This window comes from Capsicum annuum, chromosome 7, assembly GCF_002878395.1.
Source record: "Capsicum annuum cultivar UCD-10X-F1 chromosome 7, UCD10Xv1.1, whole genome shotgun sequence".
NCBI lineage: Eukaryota > Viridiplantae > Streptophyta > Magnoliopsida > Solanales > Solanaceae > Capsicum > Capsicum annuum.
This window is the reverse complement of record NC_061117.1, coordinates 110,188,282-110,210,509: the sequence shown is the minus strand read 5'-3', so window position 1 is coordinate 110,210,509 and position 22,228 is coordinate 110,188,282. Positions and strand designations below refer to the sequence as shown.

The 22,228-nt window shown below is 39.3% G+C and overlaps 1 protein-coding gene across 3 annotated transcripts in view; it reads right to left on the bottom strand.

The window, feature by feature from the left end:
• Positions 1-907: 907 nt before the first annotated feature.
• The window catches only part of LOC107855215 (protein TRANSPARENT TESTA 9), a 45,071-nt gene continuing 23,750 nt past the window's right edge, over positions 908-22,228 (bottom strand). For all 3 annotated transcript variants that reach the window (XM_047393652.1, XM_047393651.1, XM_047393650.1), the window contains exons 14-21: positions 22,049-22,114; positions 3,825-3,962; positions 2,972-3,077; positions 2,815-2,886; positions 2,602-2,660; positions 2,264-2,423; positions 1,893-2,059; positions 908-1,525 (exon numbers count right to left, since the gene is read on the bottom strand). In XM_047393652.1, coding sequence (XP_047249608.1) covers positions 1,250-1,525; positions 1,893-2,059; positions 2,264-2,423; positions 2,602-2,660; positions 2,815-2,886; positions 2,972-3,077; positions 3,825-3,962; positions 22,049-22,114 — 1,044 coding nt within the window. In that variant the 3' untranslated portion in view covers positions 908-1,249. The remainder of the gene's footprint in view (positions 1,526-1,892; positions 2,060-2,263; positions 2,424-2,601; positions 2,661-2,814; positions 2,887-2,971; positions 3,078-3,824; positions 3,963-22,048; positions 22,115-22,228) is intronic.

Here is a 22,228-nt window from a genome sequence, read left to right as displayed (position 1 = left end):
TCATCTATTTCGACTAATGCTTGAAAGAGCTAATTGGGATTGAAAAAGATTAATTTAGCACGATTTGGGAAGTAGGACACATTTAATGAATTTGATAGAAAAATAAAAATTCTGGTGTAGCCATAGATTGAAACTATTTGTTGTTGACACTCGACTAATATTTGAGAGAATTTAGCCAAGAAATATTCGCTTCTAGTTGAAAGACATTGATGGATACTTGATGTTCTAAGACTAATTACTAAATTCATGATAAGTTATGAGTAAATGGTTGAATAGGGTAGATCATTGATAGAATTGATTTTCCATTATTATTTTCCTAATTTTCCATCATTTGTGAAAGTCATTGATCAACTTGTTCATATTAAAATTGGTTCTATCCTTATTTAAAATGGAAAAAAACCCCAAAATACACTTGTATCCCTGATCGAATTAGAGTTACTTTTATTCCTTACTTTCTCAATCGCTAGTCACATTATTCCTCGTGGGATCAACTCCAATCTATAATTGAATAAATATATTACTAACGGCTGCATACATCTTTTGACAGGTGTATTTGAGCATTATCAATATTTATTTAATTTTTTGAAAGAGTCAAGCTCGTATAAAGATACAGAAATGATAGGACATTCGTATCATGTATCTTTGCTTTTTTAACTTATGTGATATTTCATTATATACCTTTTACAGAGTTTTAAATGATTGTCAAATTAAATCTGAGGCACGTTTGAAAATATTCACCATGTATCGCCATATTCAAGATAATTGCAATAGCGGCCTGATCTAATGCTTACGTTGGGCCTGGCTTAGCTATCTAGTTACAATATCAGAATGAAACACTGCTGGCAACGACAGATACTATACCAGTGCTCGTTAAATGCACGCAACCCCAAATTTTAACATACTGTTATCTAAAAACTGAGCAAACTTCGAGAAAACAGAAGCTGGCTCACAACTTTTACTTTTTGCGGGGTTTCTACAACATCTTTACATATGTGAGGAAGAAGGATTCAAAGAACTAAAGAATTGACCCATACATGATAGTGAGGTTAGCAAATCAGAAATGGCAACTGTGACCTAATATACAAGAATGGGCTCTATCACATACTCTAATTTACACACACCTAGGGCTTCCTTTAAACATGTACAGAAGGGTGGTAAAGCTTAATATTATCTCCGTCCCCTGCTGTAAAATGGTATTGGGGTAGAGAGAGTGAAATATCAAACTGGTGAAAATCTCAAAAATCCCTGTCTATTTTGTTGAAGTATCAACAGTTCTTTCAATGTCAAGCATAGGTTTTACTCTTCTCTCAACCTCATTGCTCAGTAAATTTAGCTCTTCAACAATCATAGAAAAAGCAGCTTTGCAAGAATCCTCATCTCGAAAAGCCAGAGTCCACCGCCCATCGACCAAAGCTTTTGACTTAACTTTAGCATGGGCAGTATGCTTCGCAGCATCTATGTAAGGGAAAGAGGATGGACGTATTCGAAGGTGTAACCATCTCATGTGCTTCTCATCAATTCTGGGCTGAAGTGGGAAAGCAAGAAAATGAGAACCATTTACAAAATGGATTATAACTACTGTTTTTTTCTTCAAAGAATATGCTAGTCTAGCACAGATGAGAAAGTAGTAGTAATAAGTAAGATTTCCATTTCAAAAGATCACTGGGATTAGGGATCCCATTGGAAGGTCGATTTTTTTTTAATTCCTGAGTAGGTTGTTTTCTCTCTGGTTAGTAGTTCTAAAGCTACTCAATGCAAGGTCTGAGTTTTATCTAAAGCAGCCTAATCTTTTTTACTGCAAAATCTACCAAATACAACAGGACATAACTCAAAAGAAATGGATACAGAAAGGTATACTTGTCTGAGCAAAATAAAAAAGAAGGCATACTTACATTGCAACCACCCAAAGGCGCCACTACACGAACCACACCAAAACTTGGCCTCACAGGTAATTCATCTGCAAGGATAAGCCATCCAGAAATTCCTACAGAGATGGTTAGAAAGTGGAAATGACGTTCTTTGCCCCTCTCAAATGCAATTCTGCAAGGAACCGCATCAACTACAGAACAACAGAGCAAAGCATCTTTAGAACATTGGCAATAGTATCCTTCATAGACTAGATTATATCATACCATTTGGTCTAGTAGTAAAACAAGAGTAAGATTTGGTGCAGCACTTAGGAGGGTATGAATTCTTTCTCTTTTTGAGGTTCGGAAATGCTGTTATAAGAAGAATACAGGAAGAACAAAAAATATAAACTGACCAAGACGTAATTCAATGCTTGGTTTTGGACCCAAACTGTCAACGCCAGCCCTTTTTGCTCGGGATGTTTCCATGACTTCAACAGTAGGATGTATAAGAGGTTGATCTGGTAACACTTTTCCAACTGAAAAAATATGAAGCTGATGAAGTAGTACAAACACCTGTAGATTATCAAAACAAAGATTAGTACGGCAGCAATTTTAAAGCCTAGTTTATGATGGGAGATTTCCGGTTGACACTAGCTTTCATCTCAAGCATGTGGAGGCCCCAAATATTCAGTAAATATCTCATGTTTATGTTTCACTTGTATTAGACAGTCAGATAAAGATGGACTACAACCTTAACAATCTCGAACAATCTTTCACCAGAAGCAAAAGATGATTCCCCAGAAGTGAGTTCTGTCATGGAAAAAACAATTCAACAAAATTATAAAAGCAGAAGAGTCAGAAACCCCCAATCAAATATGCAGTAGACTGTAAATGATTAGAACTTTCATAACTTTAAGGTAATTAAAGCCAAAAGAGCAAGATGGGAAGAGAGGAACAACCATACCTTCAGAAAGGGACTTGTGTGATGGCAAAAGCATTGATTTGGGATCTTTCCTTGGAGAAGAAGCTTCAATAGCTGCAAGTGGTTCTCTTCACATTAATTAATCATCTAAAGGAATTAGCAGAAGCATTTAATAAGGGGAAGTATGAGCATAACATACTTCTTTTGCACTTCCTCCACTCATCACAAAGTACCATAATTAGCAGATCAGGCCAAGTTCCTTTTGTTTCATCAAGAATACTGCTAGTACAACTGTGGAATGAATCCTTCACACATTACAAACACCCACCTCATTAACAACAGGTTAACCAAGAAATAACTATTACAGATAATGTTGAATTTGTTTTTATCATTCGGAAAAAATAACAAAAGAAGCAACCCTCATATCAAGACACTTTAAAAACTTCAAATACAACAAAATATAACTCTTACTTCCTCCGTCCCAATTTATGTGACGGTGCTGACTGGCGTATAGTTTCAGAGATGAAAGAGAACTTGGACGAAATATATGCAGAGTACCAAAAGTATCCTTTTAAATAAGTGACGAAGTGAATTCACAAGTTTTTCCATTCTAAATGAGCGATGGTGAGGGTCCCAACAGTCATGCCATTAAGCGTAAATGGGAATAAAATTTAAGTAGTTTCAAAGACAAAAGTATCCTTTTTCCAGCATAAAAAAGGAAGTGTCACATAAAATTGGACTAGGGGAGTAGGGTGAAAGAGGCATAATCCGCATAATTTCAAGAGACTTGCTCAGTGCAATCTTTTACACTACAAGCCTTTGTTGCACCAACTAGTGCTAATATAATTAGATAAAACATACTAAGGGAGAAGGGTGAAAAAGGCATAATCCTCATAATTTCCAAAGACTTGCTCTGTGCGATTTTTTATGCTACAAGCCTTTGTTGCACCAACTACTGCTAACATAATTAGATAAAACATTCAACCAACATAGACAAAATAAATGAAGAAGTACAAGAGGTAAGTTTCTTGATGTTTGCAAAAACAACTTACTTTCAATAATTTAAGATGATGACTGTTAAAATCCGCCTCACTGTATGGAAGCAACTGGCGCAAAAGCCAACCACCATCCCACAATGTTTCTGCGGAGATATTTGACCTGCAGAATAGACTGACTAATGCATCCAGTACCTATAAAAGAAGTTTACTAATTAGATGATATTTTAAATCTTGAACTAAAATAATAGAAGACCAATTACAAGCAGCTACTCAATAGAAATGTAACTAAACCTTCAAAACTAAAAACTGAAATTTGTGTCCCTGTAAAACTCTAACTTCATGAATCTTAAGCACTAGAAAAATTCTAGTATCACCTTGAATTTCACCACATGTAAAACTGACTCTTTTTCTTGCCATACAATGACAAGCTTAAACTGGAACATAGGAATTTATTAAATATTATCCAGCCTAAATCAACTGTACAGACTTTTATTTTGCTGTCAAGTTAAATGTTAATCAATAAAAAGGGAATGATACAAAGAGCAAATTCTTTATACAAAGATAGAAAAGTCACCTTTAGACCCAAGATAATTGAAGAAGCTTAAATTATGTGTAGAGTTCTAGTGTGGACTTTGCGTATTAAATGATTAATTTTCACAATGGTTGGAACAAGCCCTCAACTTTTCAAAATGTCAAACTATGACTTTTTTAGGGAAGAAAGTTTTTATGTTTGTTTACACCACTTAAAAAAGACCATAACTCTCTCCGACTTTGGAGAGAACTTTCAACTTGCTTGCAAAATTGAAAAGTTACCGAGGTTTTCCAAGAATTGAAAAAAATCTTCCAAATTTCAAAGAAAGCTTTAAATAATTTTATTTTATTTTTTTGATGAACTTTTGGATGTGGGAGTGTTGGTCAGTTAAGAACTCCTACATCCAAAAGTTGAAGGTGACGGAGATGAGGATGTTGAGATGGATATGTAGGTAGACTTACCAGGATCGATAAGGTTAGAAATGAGATTATTCGAGAGAAGGTGGGAGTGGCTTCGGTGGAAGACAAGATGCGGAAAGTGAGGTTAAGATGGTTCGGGCATGTGATGAGGAGGTGCACGGGCGCCTCAGTACGGAGGTGTGAGAGGCTGAGGATGGATGGGTTCAGGCGGGTTAGAGGTAGGCCGAAGAAATATTAGAGAGAGGTGATTAGGCATGACATGGAGCAGTTACAGCTTACGGATGACATGACCCTTGATAGGATGTGGAGGACGCGAATTAGGGAATACGGTTAGTATGTAGGAGTGCATCATTACTGGTAGGGAGGAGTGCTTTGGTTGAAGTTGTGCCTTTAGTGATAGTGTTATGCATGTGTCTTATAGTTTCTTGTTCGTGGTGTTTTGGCGATGTTTGTGATTTCGAATAGATAGTATAAAGTATTAATCTGATGGTGTCTTGTTTCTTTTATTATCTAGTGGTGTGTTATCCCATTTTATTATTTGTTTTATGTTTTTTGTTTGTTGTACTGTTATTTGTCCTGAGCCGGGGTCTATCGGAAACAACCTCTCTACTTCATCTGAGGCAGTTCTATGGACTACATACACTTTACCCTCCCCAGATCCCACTTTGTAGGAATAAATGTTGTTTACTTAAAGCTTTAAATAATTTTGAATTTTATTTTCTCAAAAAGGAACTTAAAAAAAAAACAGTCTACACAAAGTTGGAGAAATTGAAGAAAGTACGAAATTCTTGACCTTGAAACAAAAAAAAAATGTTTGATTCTACTTGAAAACACCACTTGACTACTGCTCTCTCTATCCCATTCAATAAGCTGAAACTGCACCATGACTCGTCTAATCACACATCTCCCCAATACTTCTTCGATCCACCACTACATCTCCTGAAACCATCCACAACCAACTCTTTCACCTCTGAGTTGGGGCATCTGTGCATCTCCTCTTCACATGTTTGAACCATCTCGGTCTCACTTCCCGCATCTTGTCCTTCACCAAGGCCACTCCCACCTTGTCCTAGATATCTTCACGTCTAACTCTATCTCACCTAGTATGGCCACATATCCATCGTGGCATCCTCATCTCCTCAACTTTCATCTTCTGAATGTGAGATTTCTTGATTGGCTAACCATTCTCCCCATAACATAGTAGGTCGAATCACCACTTTGTAGAACTTGTTAGAGTTTTAGTGGCACCTTGTTATCACACAAGACTTCAGGTGCAAGCAACACAATCTAGAAGACAATTAAATTAAAGGGAAAAGGCATAATTACCCCCAAAGTTATCACGAAAACTTACTTTAGTCATTAAACTTAACTTGTAATTATTTACCCCTTTATGAACTTAAGTGTATTATTTTGCTCCCTTAATGGCTGATGTGGCCAACAAACAAATCAATGTGTGTTTTAATTAAAAAAATGTATAAAAAAAATAAGTGAGGCCCACTTTAAAATTTTCCGCCATTATTTTTTTTTACATTCTTCCTCACACCCCACCGCCCCCATGTCTTTTCCTTCCTCTGTTTCTTTTCTTTTTTCACTCCTATCCATCAAAAATCTTCAACAAATACACAATTATAGGAAGAATAAAATACACAAATTATACAACAAATAAACTTTCCTATGAAGATCAAGAATCAACAAATTAATTTCATTTCCGCACATCAAAATCGAGACCGAAAAAAATCAAACTTATTAATTAGCCACGTAATTACTTTTGAATCAAAAGTACTTGTATGAATTTTTTTAATGAAAAATTTAACTTAAGAAAAATTCAAGAATCATAAAGATAACAATAACAAGTATTAATTTAACATACAGAAAAAAAAAGGAGTAAATGGAGTATATAGGAAGAGGAAGAAGATAAAAGAAAATTTTTTTTTTGGGGGGGGGGGGGGGTTTTCTTTTTTTCTTTTATATATTATTTTTAAAAACAAAATTATTTATGTGTCTTTGACGTGGATCCGACATGGCTCCAACGTGGCGCGAGTGCGATGCACTCTCCATAGTGAGTGGTATAATTTTTTAAGGGCGGTAAAAAATTCATATAAAAGTTTTTTAGGGAGGTAAATAATTACAGGTTAAGTTTAATGGCTAAACTAAGTTTCCGTAACAAGTTTACGGGGGTAAACATGCCTTTTTCCCTAAATTAAATCATGTTGTTCCACTTTTAGTGAAAACGGGAGTAAATAGATGGCACTAAGTCTCTATTACAGGTTCGAGAGTTTCTAAAGAAACAAGAGTACTTTGGGTAGTTTAATTTTCTTTCGATTCTAACTCTATGTAAATATGTGGCTCGCACAACCTGTTGTGCATTTAACATAAAACTTGTTACCATCTCAACATAGAACTGATTCTGTAATTAATAATAATCAGACTCAAACTTGCTCTCAAAAATCCGTGCATTTCTTTCCTTCCAAATAGTCCACCATAATTTACGTATATTTTAATAACTTCACTTTTGGATGAAGGGCAACCCGGTGCACTAAAGCTCCCGCTAAGCGTAGGGTCCGGAAAAGAGTCTCACCACATGGGTACGGACCGAATACACTTACCCTCCCTAGACCCCACTACGTTGGAAAATACAGGGTATGATGTTGTAATAAAATATTTTCAGCCTGAACCATACCCTTGAATCTTAAAATTTAAATCATAAAGGATCCAACATCTAGATCCACACCCGTATTGGACACTTGCACCTGAATTCGAGAAGCTTAGGCTGAAACCAGTGTTGTTGATGTTCAGCACTATATTTAGTCTAAGTTGTTCAGACTTGAGTGCGGGTGTACAAGATGGGTGTGGATACGAGAGTAAAATTCGTCAAAGTTTAAATTTTAAGATCCGGGGGTGTGAATTCGAGTATAGATACGGGTGCGGGGATTCAACTAAAAATTTTTCTTTTTCAATTTCAATTAGTAGTACAATTAAGAATTTTGTTATTATACGTACTATTAGGAGTACATTTTCAATTAGGAGTACTATATAAACATATATTATTTTACCATATATATTGATCTTTTTTATATTCCAAAGAATAACAAAATATAAAACAACCTACATCATATTTTATTATATTGATTCTTTTTATATTTTAGTATTTTTAAACTGACATTGTCACTTTCTTCCACAGGACGTCAAAATCATTGTTCGTCCCCCAAGCTACATCGTCGTCGACAAGCTGTAAATTACACATACGACTCCCTTTCTTCCCATTCGAACCAGCAGGACGATTGTCTCTTTCTTCCCAGACGAAGACGAACCAGACAGCTGAAAATTGAGTTTGTAATCTTTACAGTCCTGGGGTCATGGGGGGCTGGGGGTGGGATCGGGGGCTGGTGTTGGGTTAGGCCCGAGATGCAGAGTGCAAGGTATTAAGGGAGGGGATAAGAGAGGTGATAGTTTGAGGGTAGGGTCGTGGAACATTGGGACTCTGCAGGGCAAATCGATAGAACTGGTTAAGATTCTTAGGAAGAGAAAGATTAATATTGTGTGTGTCCAGGAGACCAAGTGGGTAAGTTCCACGGCTAGGGATGTAGATGGATACAAGTTGAGGTATTCAGGTAGTGATAGGCATAGGAATGGCGTAGGTATCTTAGTGGACGAAGAGCTTAGGGAGCAGGTAGTGGAGGTTAAAAGGGTTAGTGATAGGGTTATGACTATCAAGTTGATCTTGGGGGGTTTACTTTGAACATCTGTAGTGCGTATGCGCCTAGTGGGCCTGGAAGAGGAAGAGAAGAAGAATTTTTGGGAGGTTTTGGACGAGGTGGTTAAAGGCGTGCCTAGTTTAGAGAAGATTTTCATAGGTGGGGATTTCAACGGGCACATCGGGTCTTTGCCGTTAGGGTACGATAATGTGCATGGGGGCTTTGGGTTCGAGGTTAGGAATGATGAGGGAGCTGCTCTTTTGGATTTTGTGAGGGTGTTTGGGTTGGTGGTAATGAATTCCAGCTTTCCGAAGAAGGAAGAGCACTTGGTTACTTTCCGTAGTAGGATAGCCAAGACTCAAATTGACTTTTTGCTACTTAGGAAGGGGGATAGAGCTTTGTGTAGAATTGTAAGGTAATCCCGAGTGAGAATCTTGGGACCCAGCATAGACTCCTGGTGATGGACTTGGTTATCAAGAGGGGCAAGATGAGGCGAGGTGGGAAAGGTCCGCCTAGGGTTAGTTGGAGTAGCCTGACCCCGGTTAATGCTTTGGAGATATGGGTGAAGTTGGTGGGGATGGGGGTGTGGGAGTGCAGGGGGAACGTGGATAATATGTGGGATAGAGCTGTTGGTTGCATCAGGGAGTCTTCTAGAAAGGTGTTGGGTGTTTCGAGGGGCGGGTCTGGCCGGTATCGGGGGATTAGTGGTGGAATGAAGATGTTAAGAAGAAGGTCAAGATAAAGAAGGCGGCTTACACTAAGTTAGTTGAGAGTAAGGATGAAGTAGAGAAGCGGGTGAGCAGGGAGTACAAGTTAGCAAAAAAAGAGGCTAAGTTAGCAGTCACGACTGCTAAGACAGCAGCTTTTGAGAGTTTGTATAAAGGGTTAGAGGAGAAAGGCGAGGAGAAGAGGATGTTTAGGTTTGCCAAGGTTAGGGAGCAGAAGGGTCGTGATCTGGACCAGGTGAAGTGTATTAAGGGGATGGCAAAGTTTTGGTGGAAGACGACCTCATTAAGAAAAAATGGCAATCTATTTCCATAGGCTCTTGAATGATGAGTGGGATAGAGGTGTTGTGTTAGGGGAGTTGGAGCATTCCGAAGAGTGTCGCGACTTTGGCTTTTGTCGGCATTTTAAGGTAGATGAGGTTAGTGAGGCTATTCGCAAGATGTGAAGGGGCAGGGTGACGGGGCCCGACGAGATTCCGGTGGATTTTTGGAAGTTCTCTGGCGGGTCAAGGTTGAGGTGGCTGACCAACTTGTTTAAAAATATTTTCAAGTCAGCAAAGATGCCTGAGGCGTGGAGATGGAGCACAATGATTCCTTTATATAAGAACAAGGGTAACATTCAGAGTTGCAACAATTACCCGGGTATTAAGTTGTTGAGTCACACGATGAAGATTTGAGAGAGGGTGGTAGAGCGGAGGTTGAGAAAGATTGTGTCTATTTCGGAGAATCAAATTGGTTTTATGCCTGGTCGCTCCACGTCTGAGGCAATTCACCTTGTGCGGAGACTGGTAGAGCAGTATAGAGAGAGGAAGAGAGATCTTCACATGGTGTTTATTGACTTGGAAAAGGCGTATGATAAGGTCCCTAGGGAGGTTCTTTGGAGATGCTTGGAGGCGAAGGGGGTCCCGGTGGCGTACATCAGAGCGATTAAGGACATGTATGAGGGAGCAAAAACTCGGGTAAGGACGGTGGGAGGAGATTCTGAGCATTTCCCGGTCTTGACAGGGTTGCACCAGGGATCAACTCTTAGTCCGTTTTTATTCGCTTTGGTGATGGATGTGTTGACGCGAAATATACAAGGTGAGGTGCCTTGGTGTATGCTTTTCGCGGATGATATAGTTCTGATTGATGAGTCGCGACAAGGGGTTAATGATAAGCTGGAGGTTTGGAAACAAACCTTGGAGTCTAAAGGTTTCAGGTTGAGTAGGACCAAGACGGAGTACTTGGAGTGCAAGTTTAGTGAGTCGAGACAAGAGGAGGAGGTGGTAGTGAAGTTGGATTCTCAAGCGATTTGCAAGAGGGATAGTTTTAAGTATCTTGGGTCTACGATTCAGGGAAATGGAGAGATAAATGAGGATGCCTCTCACTGTATTGGGGCAAGTTGGATGAAATGGAGGCTCTCTTCGAAAATTTTATGCGATAGGAAGGTGCCCCCAAGCTGAAAGGCAAATTCTATAGAGTTGCAGTCCGGCCTGCTATGTTGTATGGAGCGAAGTGTTGGCCAGTTAAGAATTCTCATATCCAAAAGTTGAAGGTGGCGGAAATGATGATGTTGCGTTGGATGTATGGATTCACAAGGGCTGACAGGGTTAGGAATGAAATTATTCGGGAGAAGGTGGGAGTGGTGTCAGTGGAGGATAAAATGCGGGAAGTGAGGTTGAGATGGTTTGGTCATGTGATGAGGAGAGGCACGGATACCCCAGTTCGTAGGTGTGAGAGGTTGGCCTTGGGAGGTTTCAAACGGGGTAGGGGCAGGCCGAAGAAATACTGGAGAAAAGTAATTAAACGTGACATGGAGCAGTTACAGCTGACTGAGGACATGACCCCGGATAGGAAGATATGGAGAAAAAGCATTAGGATAGAGGGATAAGGATGTGGATGAGTTGTAGGCAGTATTTAGGTGGAGTTTGGTGTCCTTTGTTTGGCAATGTACAAATTTTTTGTGGATGTCGTACCTATGTTATTTTATCGTGTTCTATGCTTTTTATGCTTTGTTTATTGTCTTTTATCTTTAGTCGGGGGTCTATCGGAAATAGCCTCTCTACTTCTTTAGAGGTAGTGGTATAGACTGCGTACATTCTACCCTCCCCAGACCCCACTATGTGGGAATATACTGGGTTTATTGTTGTTGTTGTTTGTAATCTTTACAGTTGCAGGTCGAACCTTTTCCAGGTAAGCCGTCAGTCGAATCTCAATTTCCCCAAAATTTGTCTTGATTTTGGTCAGCGTCTCTAGATTTGTTTGACCAAATCCGAGACGAACCCGGCACCCGCATCGGTGTCACGTCTGGACGAGTTCGGCGGCAACACCGAAGAGTGCAACATGTATTTAGTACGCGTTTGGACAAGATCATCAGATATCCCAATATCTCACAAAAAGAAAAAAACAACTTTTGAAGTAGAAGTTGAAAATGGTATTTGGAAGTTGAAGTTGTGTTTGCACATGCATTTGACTAGAAAAAAAAAAAGGTCAAAAATTTGTGAGTAGGAAATATTGTTCACTAGAAAAACTGGTTTTAAAACTTGAAACTTATTTTCAAAAACTAAAGAATCATCCCAATATATAACCAAACGGTGTTTCAAAATTATTTTTTTGAAAAAAAGGAAAAAATTCTCATGTCCAAACAGGTCCCTAGTTTGCACATAATGTTGAGAAAGCTCCATATTTCCTAAGAATAAGGGTGGAATTATGGAAGTACACAACTCACCGTCAATAAACTAAGATGTCAAAACTGAAGATTCACCTACATATTTAGGACTTTTAAGCTAAATATGAATGCACATTTTTTAGGCATGAAGTGGTTGAAAAAGTTGCGAGAAGCTTACTACATGGAAGAAACAACGTTTCCCTATGAAAGGAAGGTTAATACTAATTGATAGTAACAGTTTTCTTGTTTTATTAAAAAAACTTATCTGAGGTTTTTATCGTATCCTCTAACAGTTTAAGTGGAGAAGTTATTAGATAAGACAAAGATAGAGTTCCTCTGTAAAATACCAACAGTAAATCCAAGAAAAAAAGAAAGGTGGACCAGGAACTAAAAATCTGATAGCAGAAAATCTTACCTATTCAATGGCTATAGAGACCCAATATGACCAGGGATAAAAGAAGATACGGCATGCTGGAATTGTGCACTAAACCAGCAACCATATCACACTGGTAGCAGTACGGGAAAATATCAGAAATGTAGGCCCTATAAAATATAGTAAAGCTGAAAATTGGAGATGGGAAATAAAATAAAATTTGGCAGTGTGGCTGGAACACAAACTATTACTTCAACAACATACCCAGAGGGTCTGAGAGGGTAGAGCGTATGCAGACCTTACCTCTACCTAAGAGATGAGGTAGAGAGGTTGTTTCCAATAGATCCTCAGCTCAAGCAAGAAAACAGTATGGACAAAGACATAATGGAAAGCAGAATAGTATTACAACAAAAATTACTATAATCGAACTATAAGAAACAATAACAGAATTCGAAGAACAAGAAACTACAAAAATAGCACTATGACTACTAGTAAGGCAACAAAATAATGCACTCCTATCTTCTAGCATGGACACACTCTTACCTACTAACCTTCTACACCTAATTGGTGTCCTCCAAACTTTCCTATCTAAGGTCATGTCCTCGCTAAAGCTGCAACTACTTTATATCCCGTCTAATCACCTTTACCCAATATTTCTTTGGTCAACCTCTCCCTCTCCGAAATCCATCCATAACCAACCTCTCACACCTCCGCACTAGGACATCCGTGCATCTCCTCATCACACGCCTAAACTGTCTCGACCTCGCTTCCTGCATCTTGTTTTCCACCGAAGTCACTCTCACCTTGTCTCATATATCCTCATTTTAATTCTATCTCTTCTAGTATACCCAAAAATCCATCGCAACATCTTCATCTCCGAACATGAGAGTTCTTGGCTGGCCAACACTCTGCCCCAAAAAAATAGCTGGTCTAACCACCCCTTTGAAAAACTTGTCTTTAGTTTAGGGGCACCTTCTTAATAGTTTAGGTGGAATAGTGATACGGAATCAAACTATGAAAACTAACAATGATACCAAAAAGTAAAGATAATCAATAAGATAGATAATTAGACACAAGAAAAGAAGTAACCAAGAACAAAAAAGTGTCAAACTCTAATACCCTTAATTACAATCTAATCAAACACCTAATTCCTACAGTGACCAAGACGGAGATGAACGCCCTCTAAACCAACGTTTCTAAACCAAAGTTCAACAAAAGTTGACAAATACTCTCACTCAATGGAGAAGCATTCATCAATTCATCAATAATCAAGCAAAACTAAGAGAATGAGCTAGCCTCAAAAGTATTTATACCTTAGGCTAATAATTACAATTTTAGGGCCCAAAAGTGATGCAATTGCAAGAAAAGGCCCGGTAGGGGCTGTTTTGATCCGCTCTTGAAATGCTAGAGCAGATCGAAAGCAGATCCAAAGCACCTTGGGCGCAATTCCTTTCCAAGGGGCTTTCTAGCCCCGTTTTGCCTTCCCTTGCCTCCTCCAATAATCCTTGGACCAATGTGAGTGCGATCAACAACAAATAACACCCTCTAGATGGTAAGGAAGCTTCTTTAAGTACCTTCCGCTTCATGAACAATCCTTGGATCCTTTGAAGCTCCCGAACTTGACTTCTAGTGAATGGCTTGGAGCTAATCCGGTCTCCATCTTGAGAAGAATTTGACCTCAAATTCAAAGGGGTATCATTTTCTATCATGTCAAAGAGTGAAAGATCGCACACATTAAAGGTATTGTGCACTTGATATTCCGAAGGAAGGTCAATCTTATAAGCATTGTTGTTTATCCTTTCAAGCACTTGAAATGGACCATCTCCTCGGGGCAACAATTTGGCTTTTCTTTGGGTTGGAAACCTATCCTTCCGAACGTGCACCCACACCCAATTAACCAGTTCAAGCACAAGCCGCTTCCTTCCCTTGTTTACTCTTTTAGCCACCTCTTGATTCTTCTTCTCAAGGCAAATTCTCACCTTTTCATGCAACTTCTTCATGGTTTCCGCCCTCGTCTCTATCTAAGCTTATCACAACATCACTAGGCAAAGGAATGAGATATAAAGGGTAAGAGGGTTAAAAACATAAACACATTCAAAGGGAGTCATACCAATACTCGAATGGATAACACGATTATAAGCAAATTCGACTAGAGGTAGGTGGTCCTCACAAGAGGCCATTTTTCCTTTAACTAAGGTGCGGCTTATAGAACCTAAGGTTCTATTTACCACCTCTGTTTGTCATCCGTTTTTGGGTGGCAAGATATTGAGAAAAGCAATTTGGTGCCAATCCTACCCCACAACGACCTCCAAAAGTGACTTAGGAACTTAAGAGTCCCTATCACTAACAATGGTCCGAGGAATTCCATGTATTTTGACATGCTCAACAAACAAAGAAGCCATATTAGAAGCATCATCAATTTTATGACATAGAATGAAATGGGACAGTTTTGAGAACCTATCAACCACAACAAAAATGCAATCTCTACCCCTCCTTGTCCTAGGGAATCCCAAAACAAAATCCATAGAGATGTCAAGCCATGGGCGTTGAAGAATGGGTAGTGGGGTGTATAATTCTGGAGGGAGAAGGCGGGATTTCGCACTTCTACAATCCATGCATTGGCCACAAATTCTGGTAACATCTTGACGCATCTTGGGCCAATAAAATTGTTCCTCTAAGACTCCAAGGGTCTTGTCAATTCCAAAGTGACCCATCCTACCCCCATCATGTTCCTCTCTTACAAACAATTTTCTTCATGAGCTAGAGGGCACACACAACCTTCTTCCTTTGAACAAGAAACCATCAAACTTAGAGTAGGGCATAGAAGCACTATCCCTCTCCCACAATTCCCCACCCAATGTCTCATAATCGTGATAGATTTGAGCAAATTTACGGTCCTCGGGGTCCATTGTCTTTAGACTCTCAAATCCCATCAATTTAGAAGGCAATGTAGAGATAAGAACATGCTTCCTAGACAATGCATCGACTACCACATTTTCCTTTCCCTTTTTGTATTGAATTACATAAGGAAAAGTCTCTAGGAAAGCAATCCACTAAGCATGTCGTTTATTGAGTTTATCTTGGGCCCAAAGATATTTCAAGGATTCATGATCGGTTCACAATCTCCTTGGGCCACAAATAATGTAGCCAATTACCCAAGGCTCCAATCAAGGTGTATAACTCTAGATCATAGGTGGAACAATTTAGAGTTGCGCTCTTGATCTTTTCACTAAAATAGGCAATAAGTTTATGATCTTGCATTAAGACGGCACCTATTCCTACCTTACTTGCATCACATTCAATCTCAAACATCTTATCAAAATTGGGTAATTGCAATAAGGGGACGGAGATAAGCATAACCTTCAAAGCTTCAAATGCATGGGCTTGCTCATCACCCCATTTAAAGGTTTATCCTTACGGATCACCTCGGTCAAGGAAGCGGCAATGGTACTAAATCCTTTGATAAATCGCTTATAAAAACTAGCCAACCCATGGAAACTTCTTAATTCGCCAATGGATTTCGGAGTAGGCCAATTCTTGATGGCGTCTATCTTAGATTCATCCACCTCAACTCCTTTTGAGCTCACAACAAATTACAAGAAAACAACTTCATTCACACCAAAAGAACATTTTTCAAGATTAGCATACAACTTCTCTTTTCTAAGCACTTCAAACACATTTTGCAAATGTAAGAAGTTCTTTAAGGGATTTGCTATAAACTAGAACATCATCAAAGAATACCACAACAAACTTCCCTATGAACGATTTCATCATATGGTTCATCAACCGCATTAAGGTACTAGGAGCGTTGGTGAGGCCAAAAGGCAAGACCAACCATTCATATAGACCAAACTTGGTCTTGAATGCGGTCTTTCGCTCATCACCCAGTTGCAATTTGGTGGGTACCCGCTTCTAAGATCTATCTTAGAAAACACACTACAACCATTCAACTCATCAAGCATATCATCCAAACGGGAAATTGGGTGGCGCTACTTTACCGTTATTTTATTGATGGCTCGGCAATCAAAACACATGCACCATGTTCCATCTTTCTTTGGCACTAGCAATACCAGAACTGCACATGGACTCAAGCTCTCTTTAATGTATCTTGTTGAGGAGTTCCTCAACTTGCCTTTGGAGCTCTTTTGTGTCCTTCGAATTACTTCGATAGGCCAGTTTGTTAGGTAATTGAGAACCCGACACAAAATCAATTTGATACTCAATTCCTCGAAGTGGGGGTAATCCTTGGGGAAGCTCATTTGGGAACACATCTTCGTAGTCCTGTAAAACAAGGAAAATAGAATGGGGGATAGGAAAAGTAGAATGGTTAGCATGAAAAGCATAGGCTAGGAGGAGCAGGGGTTTTTTGTCATCATGCTCTTTGAAAAGATCTTTGTTCCTAGCCAACATCACCAAGGGACTCTTCCCTTTCAACCACCTCTTCTCCTCTTCTTCATCACGCTCCTCGGTTTGGTCCTTCTTCTCGCCTTGTTTCTGACCTTTCTCTTTCAATTCTCTCAATTTTTGGTGAACCTCATTCACTTAAGATGGCGAAAGTGGATGGAGAGTGAATTTCCGACCATTCAACTCAAAAGAGAACCGATTGGTCCTCTCGTCATGCTTGGTTGAACGACCATATTGCCATGGCCTCCCAAGTAAGATATGACAAGCTTGCATGGGTATCACATCACAATGCACCTCATCATGATAATTCCCAACTTTGAATCGAATGACCACTTGCCTAGTCAACTTCAACTCACCACAATCATTTAACCATTGAAGCTTGTATGGAGTGGCGTGTTTGGTTGTGGGCAACTTCAAGAAATCAACCAAAGTAGCACTAGCCACATTAGCAGAAATTCCATTATCAATGATCAAAGAGCACACATTTTCATTTATAAGACATTTAGTATGAAATATATTCTCCCTTTGACTAGGGTCATCTATCGCCTTACTAATCATTGCATGCCTCACGAAAAAATTTGGAACCTCATACTCTCCATCTTGAGGCCAAGCATTTTCATTATCCTCCTCTACTTGCTAATCTTCTACGGACCCTTCCCCATCTTGGGCTTTTTCATCATTCTCATCTTCTAATCCCACCTCTTCTCCAAGGTAATACAATTTCCCTTCCCTAAGGATGACCCTTCTCCATCTTGGGCTTTTTCATCATTCTCATCTTCTAATCCCACCTCTTCTCCAAGGTAATACAATTTCCCTTCCCTAAGGATCACATATCTCCAGTTGAGACATTCACTTGAGTTATGTCCCAATCCTTGACATTTAAAACATTGAAAACCCTTAGGATTGGGAGTAGGAAACTTGTTACCTTCATTCCTTGGCGGGTACTTTGGAGTGGTCTTCTCTGTGGGCTTCTTATCAATGGACTTGTAGTCCTTGTTCTTGTTCCATCTCGATGACAATTGGGCTACCTCTTTATTCTTACTCCATGGGTTGGTAGATGAGTACCTTTTTGGTTTGTAAGTTGCCCTTTCTTTGATATCCCTCTCAATCTCCACAGCCACTTGAAAGATTTCTTCTATGGTCTCAAACTTGTAGATAGTCATGCATGAGGAGATATCTTTGATCAACCCAACTTTAAAGCATATGATGTCATGGTTCATGTTCTCTCGATGATCGAGCTTCAAGACAATTGTTGGAATTCATCATAATAGGCCACAACACTCTTACTACCTTGCCTCAAGTTGTACAACTTGGCACGTAGCTCGTGTCTATACCTCTCCAAAGCATACCTTTGCCTCATGAATACCTTCAACGCAACCCATGGAAGGGTTGTCCTTCATTCAACACATTTCCAAATCTTTTGACACAATCCCACCATGTGTTGGCATACCCTTCAAAATGGGCTGTGGCATAGCAATTTTTCTTCTCTTCGGTGACATCATTAACTTGGAAGATCCTTTCACAAGAGGACTCCCATGAGAGTTAAGCTTCGGGATCACTATCGTCTTTGAAAGTTGGAAGACTAACCTTGATTGAATTGATACCCACATCTCGATCCCTATTACATTGTTGGTTCAATTGATCATAACTTGGGGGCGGTTTCCCAAGTTTCCTCTACCATTAGGCGCCGGACCAAATCTTCCTCCTCGACCTCGATAACCTCATTGATCCATTGGTCTACCTCTCATTTCCTCTACCAACATGTCGACTTCATCGAATGCTTTGAACTCCGCTTGTTGTTCTTCCCTTTTTTCCTCGTCTATTTGGATGGGTTGGTTTTGGTTAAGGGGTGCTTGGAATAGGGGAATTTGGTTAAGCGGAGGTTGGGGTATTCAGGTTCGAGATTCATCCTTTTGTGTTTAGTTGAATTGAGGTTGGAGTGGTCGAACGGGATTTCGATTTTGTGGATATATAGTGACTTGAGGAATGGGATCATGTGCTTGTATTAGTGGATTGATCATTTGGTGACGGTTTTTCGAGGAAACATGAACCGACGGATTTGGAGCATGCCCACTAGTCAAAGCATGGTGGTGTTGAGGTGTGGATAGGGATGTGTTTTCCGACCTTCCATGATATCCACTCTGCCACCAACGAGGGATACACTCCCTTCAAGAGAATCCACCTTAAGGACAACTGAATTTATCTTAGCGTCCATAGAATCAATTTTACAATTGAGAGTTTCAATGGCCGCTAAGATAGCATTTGTTAGAGTGGTTATCCATGGTTTGGGAAGTTTCGTCGTCCGTAGCCACTGTACCTATGAAGAAAGACACTCAAAAAACAAAAAAACACGTTAGCGTTAAAGAAATTATCCTCACAAACTCTTCACACCTTTGTTTACCTCACAATTGGATCACAAATGTTGAAAGATACTTCGCGTGGTAATTGAGGTGTCAAGTTCTACTCTTGATTGAATTGGATTCTTGTTTGAAGGACTCAAATAAAGATGTAAGGACTTCGATCAAGAATTAACAACGATATCAAAAAAAGAAAATCTTGAAAGAAATGGGACGATGAATAAATTCGGACTCAAGATAGTAGGTGAATTACTAGTTGTTGATAGTTTTAAGAATCAAGAGTTGAATTTAAGAATCAAGGAATGAAACTAAGGAATCAAACCTGAGCAAATTGGAGTTTAGAAGTATTAGAATGCATTTGAAACTTGAATTAGACGTTGAGAAGGCTTGACATGTGTTTCGGAGGTGTCACACACCTTGGGCGCACCTCTAGAGCACTTCCAGTGTAGGTGGGGAAGGCTACCCACTGTTTTGACCTATGGCAACAGTTCCAGCGCACCTCCAGCACAGGTTGGACGCAGGAGAGGCCTTAGACACAGCCTTGTTGAGGTGCAACAGCAGGTTGGGAGCAGCAGGCTGGGGGCAGCTGCAGCACACCTTGGGCGCAGGTCAATGGCAAGTCGGCCGCCCTTTGCTCGTTCCAAGGACGAAAATGCCCTTTCTTGATGCCCTTTGTGTTATTTCTCTTGAAATATTCTTGAAATCTTTTTAGATGCTCAAACACACACCCTTTCACTCTTTTTCTTCCTTCTTTTTGGATCAAACACCCTCGTTTGTATGAACTTTCAATATAAATATAACAATCTCCTCAAGAACACACAAAGAACTTTTTCTCCGGAGCTTGAAATGAATGAGTTGAAATTTTGAACATAGGCACTTCTTAGCCTTCTTAACTCATTCCAAACATCAATTTGCCCAATATCTTCACCAAAATCTTCAGATTTTTAATTCACTTCAAACATCTTCAATCCAAGCTTCCAACAAGGACAGAACACTCAAATAAGCTGCAATTTCACTCAAATTTGATTTATAGACTCGTATAGTGTTAGGGAATGCAAATCTAACACTAGAAACACAAGAAAACACAAAAATTAAAAACTCCAAATGTGACCTAAGACCTAAAACGTGAATAGTAAAATATTTTTTTGTGATTTACAATTTTCTAAGACGACTAGACCCAAGATTGACTTCGTAGGAATGAAATTGCTCAGTGCTGATAACAAATGATACAAAATAGAACTACGAAAACTAACAACGATACCAAAAAGTAAAGATAATCGATAAGATAGATGATTAGACACAAGAAAAGAAGTAACCAAGAACAAAAGAGTATGTCAAACTCTAATACCCTCAATTACAATCTAATCAAACACCTAATTCCTACAGCGACCAAGAGGGAGATGAACGCCCTCTAAACCAAAGTTCAACAAAAGTTGACAAATACTCTCACTCAATGGAGAAGCATTCATCAATTCATCAATAATCAAGCAAAACTAAGAGAATGAGCTAGCCTCAAAAGTATTTATACCGTAAGCTAATAATTACAATTTTAGGGCCCAAAAGTGACCCAATTGCAAGAAAAGGCCCGCTAGGGGCTATTTTAATCCGCTCTTGAAATGCTAGAGTGGATCAAAAGCGGATCCAAAGCACCTTGGGCGCAATTCCTTTCCAAGGGGCTTTCTAGCCCCGTTTGGCCTTCCCTTGCCTCCTCCAATGATCCTTGGACCAATGTGAATGCGATCATCAACAAACAACACCCCCTTGATGGTAAGGAGGCTTCTTCAAGTACCTCCCGCTTCATGAACAATCCTTGGATCCTTTGAAGCTCCCGGGCTTGACTTGTAGTGAATGGCTTGGAGCTAATTCAGATTGTATCAAATAGGAACTACTAAGAAGCACATTCTGGACCTAAACAACCTGGCAATGACAAGGGTGCCTATATGGCAAGATGCTGCAGCAGACAGTCAGGCTTAGTAAAGTTCGAAGGAGAATGCAAGATTAGAAAGAGGACAAGGTCGGACAATACTCCGAGAAATAGGGGACTATCTTTTTTGTAAAATTGCTAACTGTTTCTATTTCTAAACTGAAAACCATATTCAAATAAGGAACTCTAAAGATGCTGAAATGGGGGACTGTCTTTAAGGAGAGAACCTGAATGAGTCTATCTATCGATAGGAGGGGAGGAAGGAAAATTCGCAGTGAAATCTTGATCTGAGGTTTTGAGTAACATTTTACAAGGGAAAAAAAATAGTCATGGAAAATTAATTGAAAAACAACGCTCCCTCATAAGTTGCTTATTTTGCCTGGATAACTGCATATGAGGCTAGCCTAATTAAGACATTTTATAAAGGTGAAGGATGAATATAGTACACGATGCTTTCTAAGCGCTCAAGTTGATTTGGAACTCCAGCAAATTTGTCTCTGCACAGTAACTTCAGGTGGCAGATATGGGTTCATTTGTTACAATGGGTTATGCCATGAACAGTGAAGGATGCCGTTGACATCTGGAAAGGGAAGCAAGCAAGCAATTGGAGGCCGTTTGGAACACTGCCGCATGCATTCGACTGAATGTATAGAAGACATGTAACTGCAGAAGTTTCTAAGAAAAATCGCGGGTTGTACCAAACCGAAAAGTTTTGGTATACGATGAACAATTTAAATAATGTTGACACATTGATGCACTTTATTGACTCCTATGTTATTTAAGTAGCGTTAGTCCTTTTCATCTTTGCACCTTCTTGGACATAATCAATAGGAAGCTCCATTTTAGTAAGATCTGGTTCTCCAGATTTTGTTGCAGTTGCACTCAATGAACTAGCGTATGAAAGAGGAAGACAATACAAATGCAATAATATCTGAAAGCAACCTCAACGGCAGATCTATGTCCAATGAACGACTTCTTTCAGTTCCCCTGAACTAGTAAATGTTAAATACATTCAGTTCTCTGCATGCTTTGAAGTATAGTTACCAAGTAAATTTCCACGTTTCATGTTTTAATGATTCATGAAAGACAACATATGTGGAATGTTGCTAGTATTTATTACAAACCAAGTACAATAAAAGAATAGAAGAAAAATGAGTGACATCGAAAGATAACACATGACAGTCGATGGATAAAATACATACTTGAAGTCTCTGTATACGAGGACTCACTGTAACTTCTTTGCACACACATAACAATCCGTATTGCTCCTGTCATAACATCAAGGTAAATACAATTAGACTTCAAACATAAGGAGCTTATTTCTTTTTTAATGTTTTCCTCCCCAGACAGCACAAGTAAGAACGACTAAAATCTATGTTGCT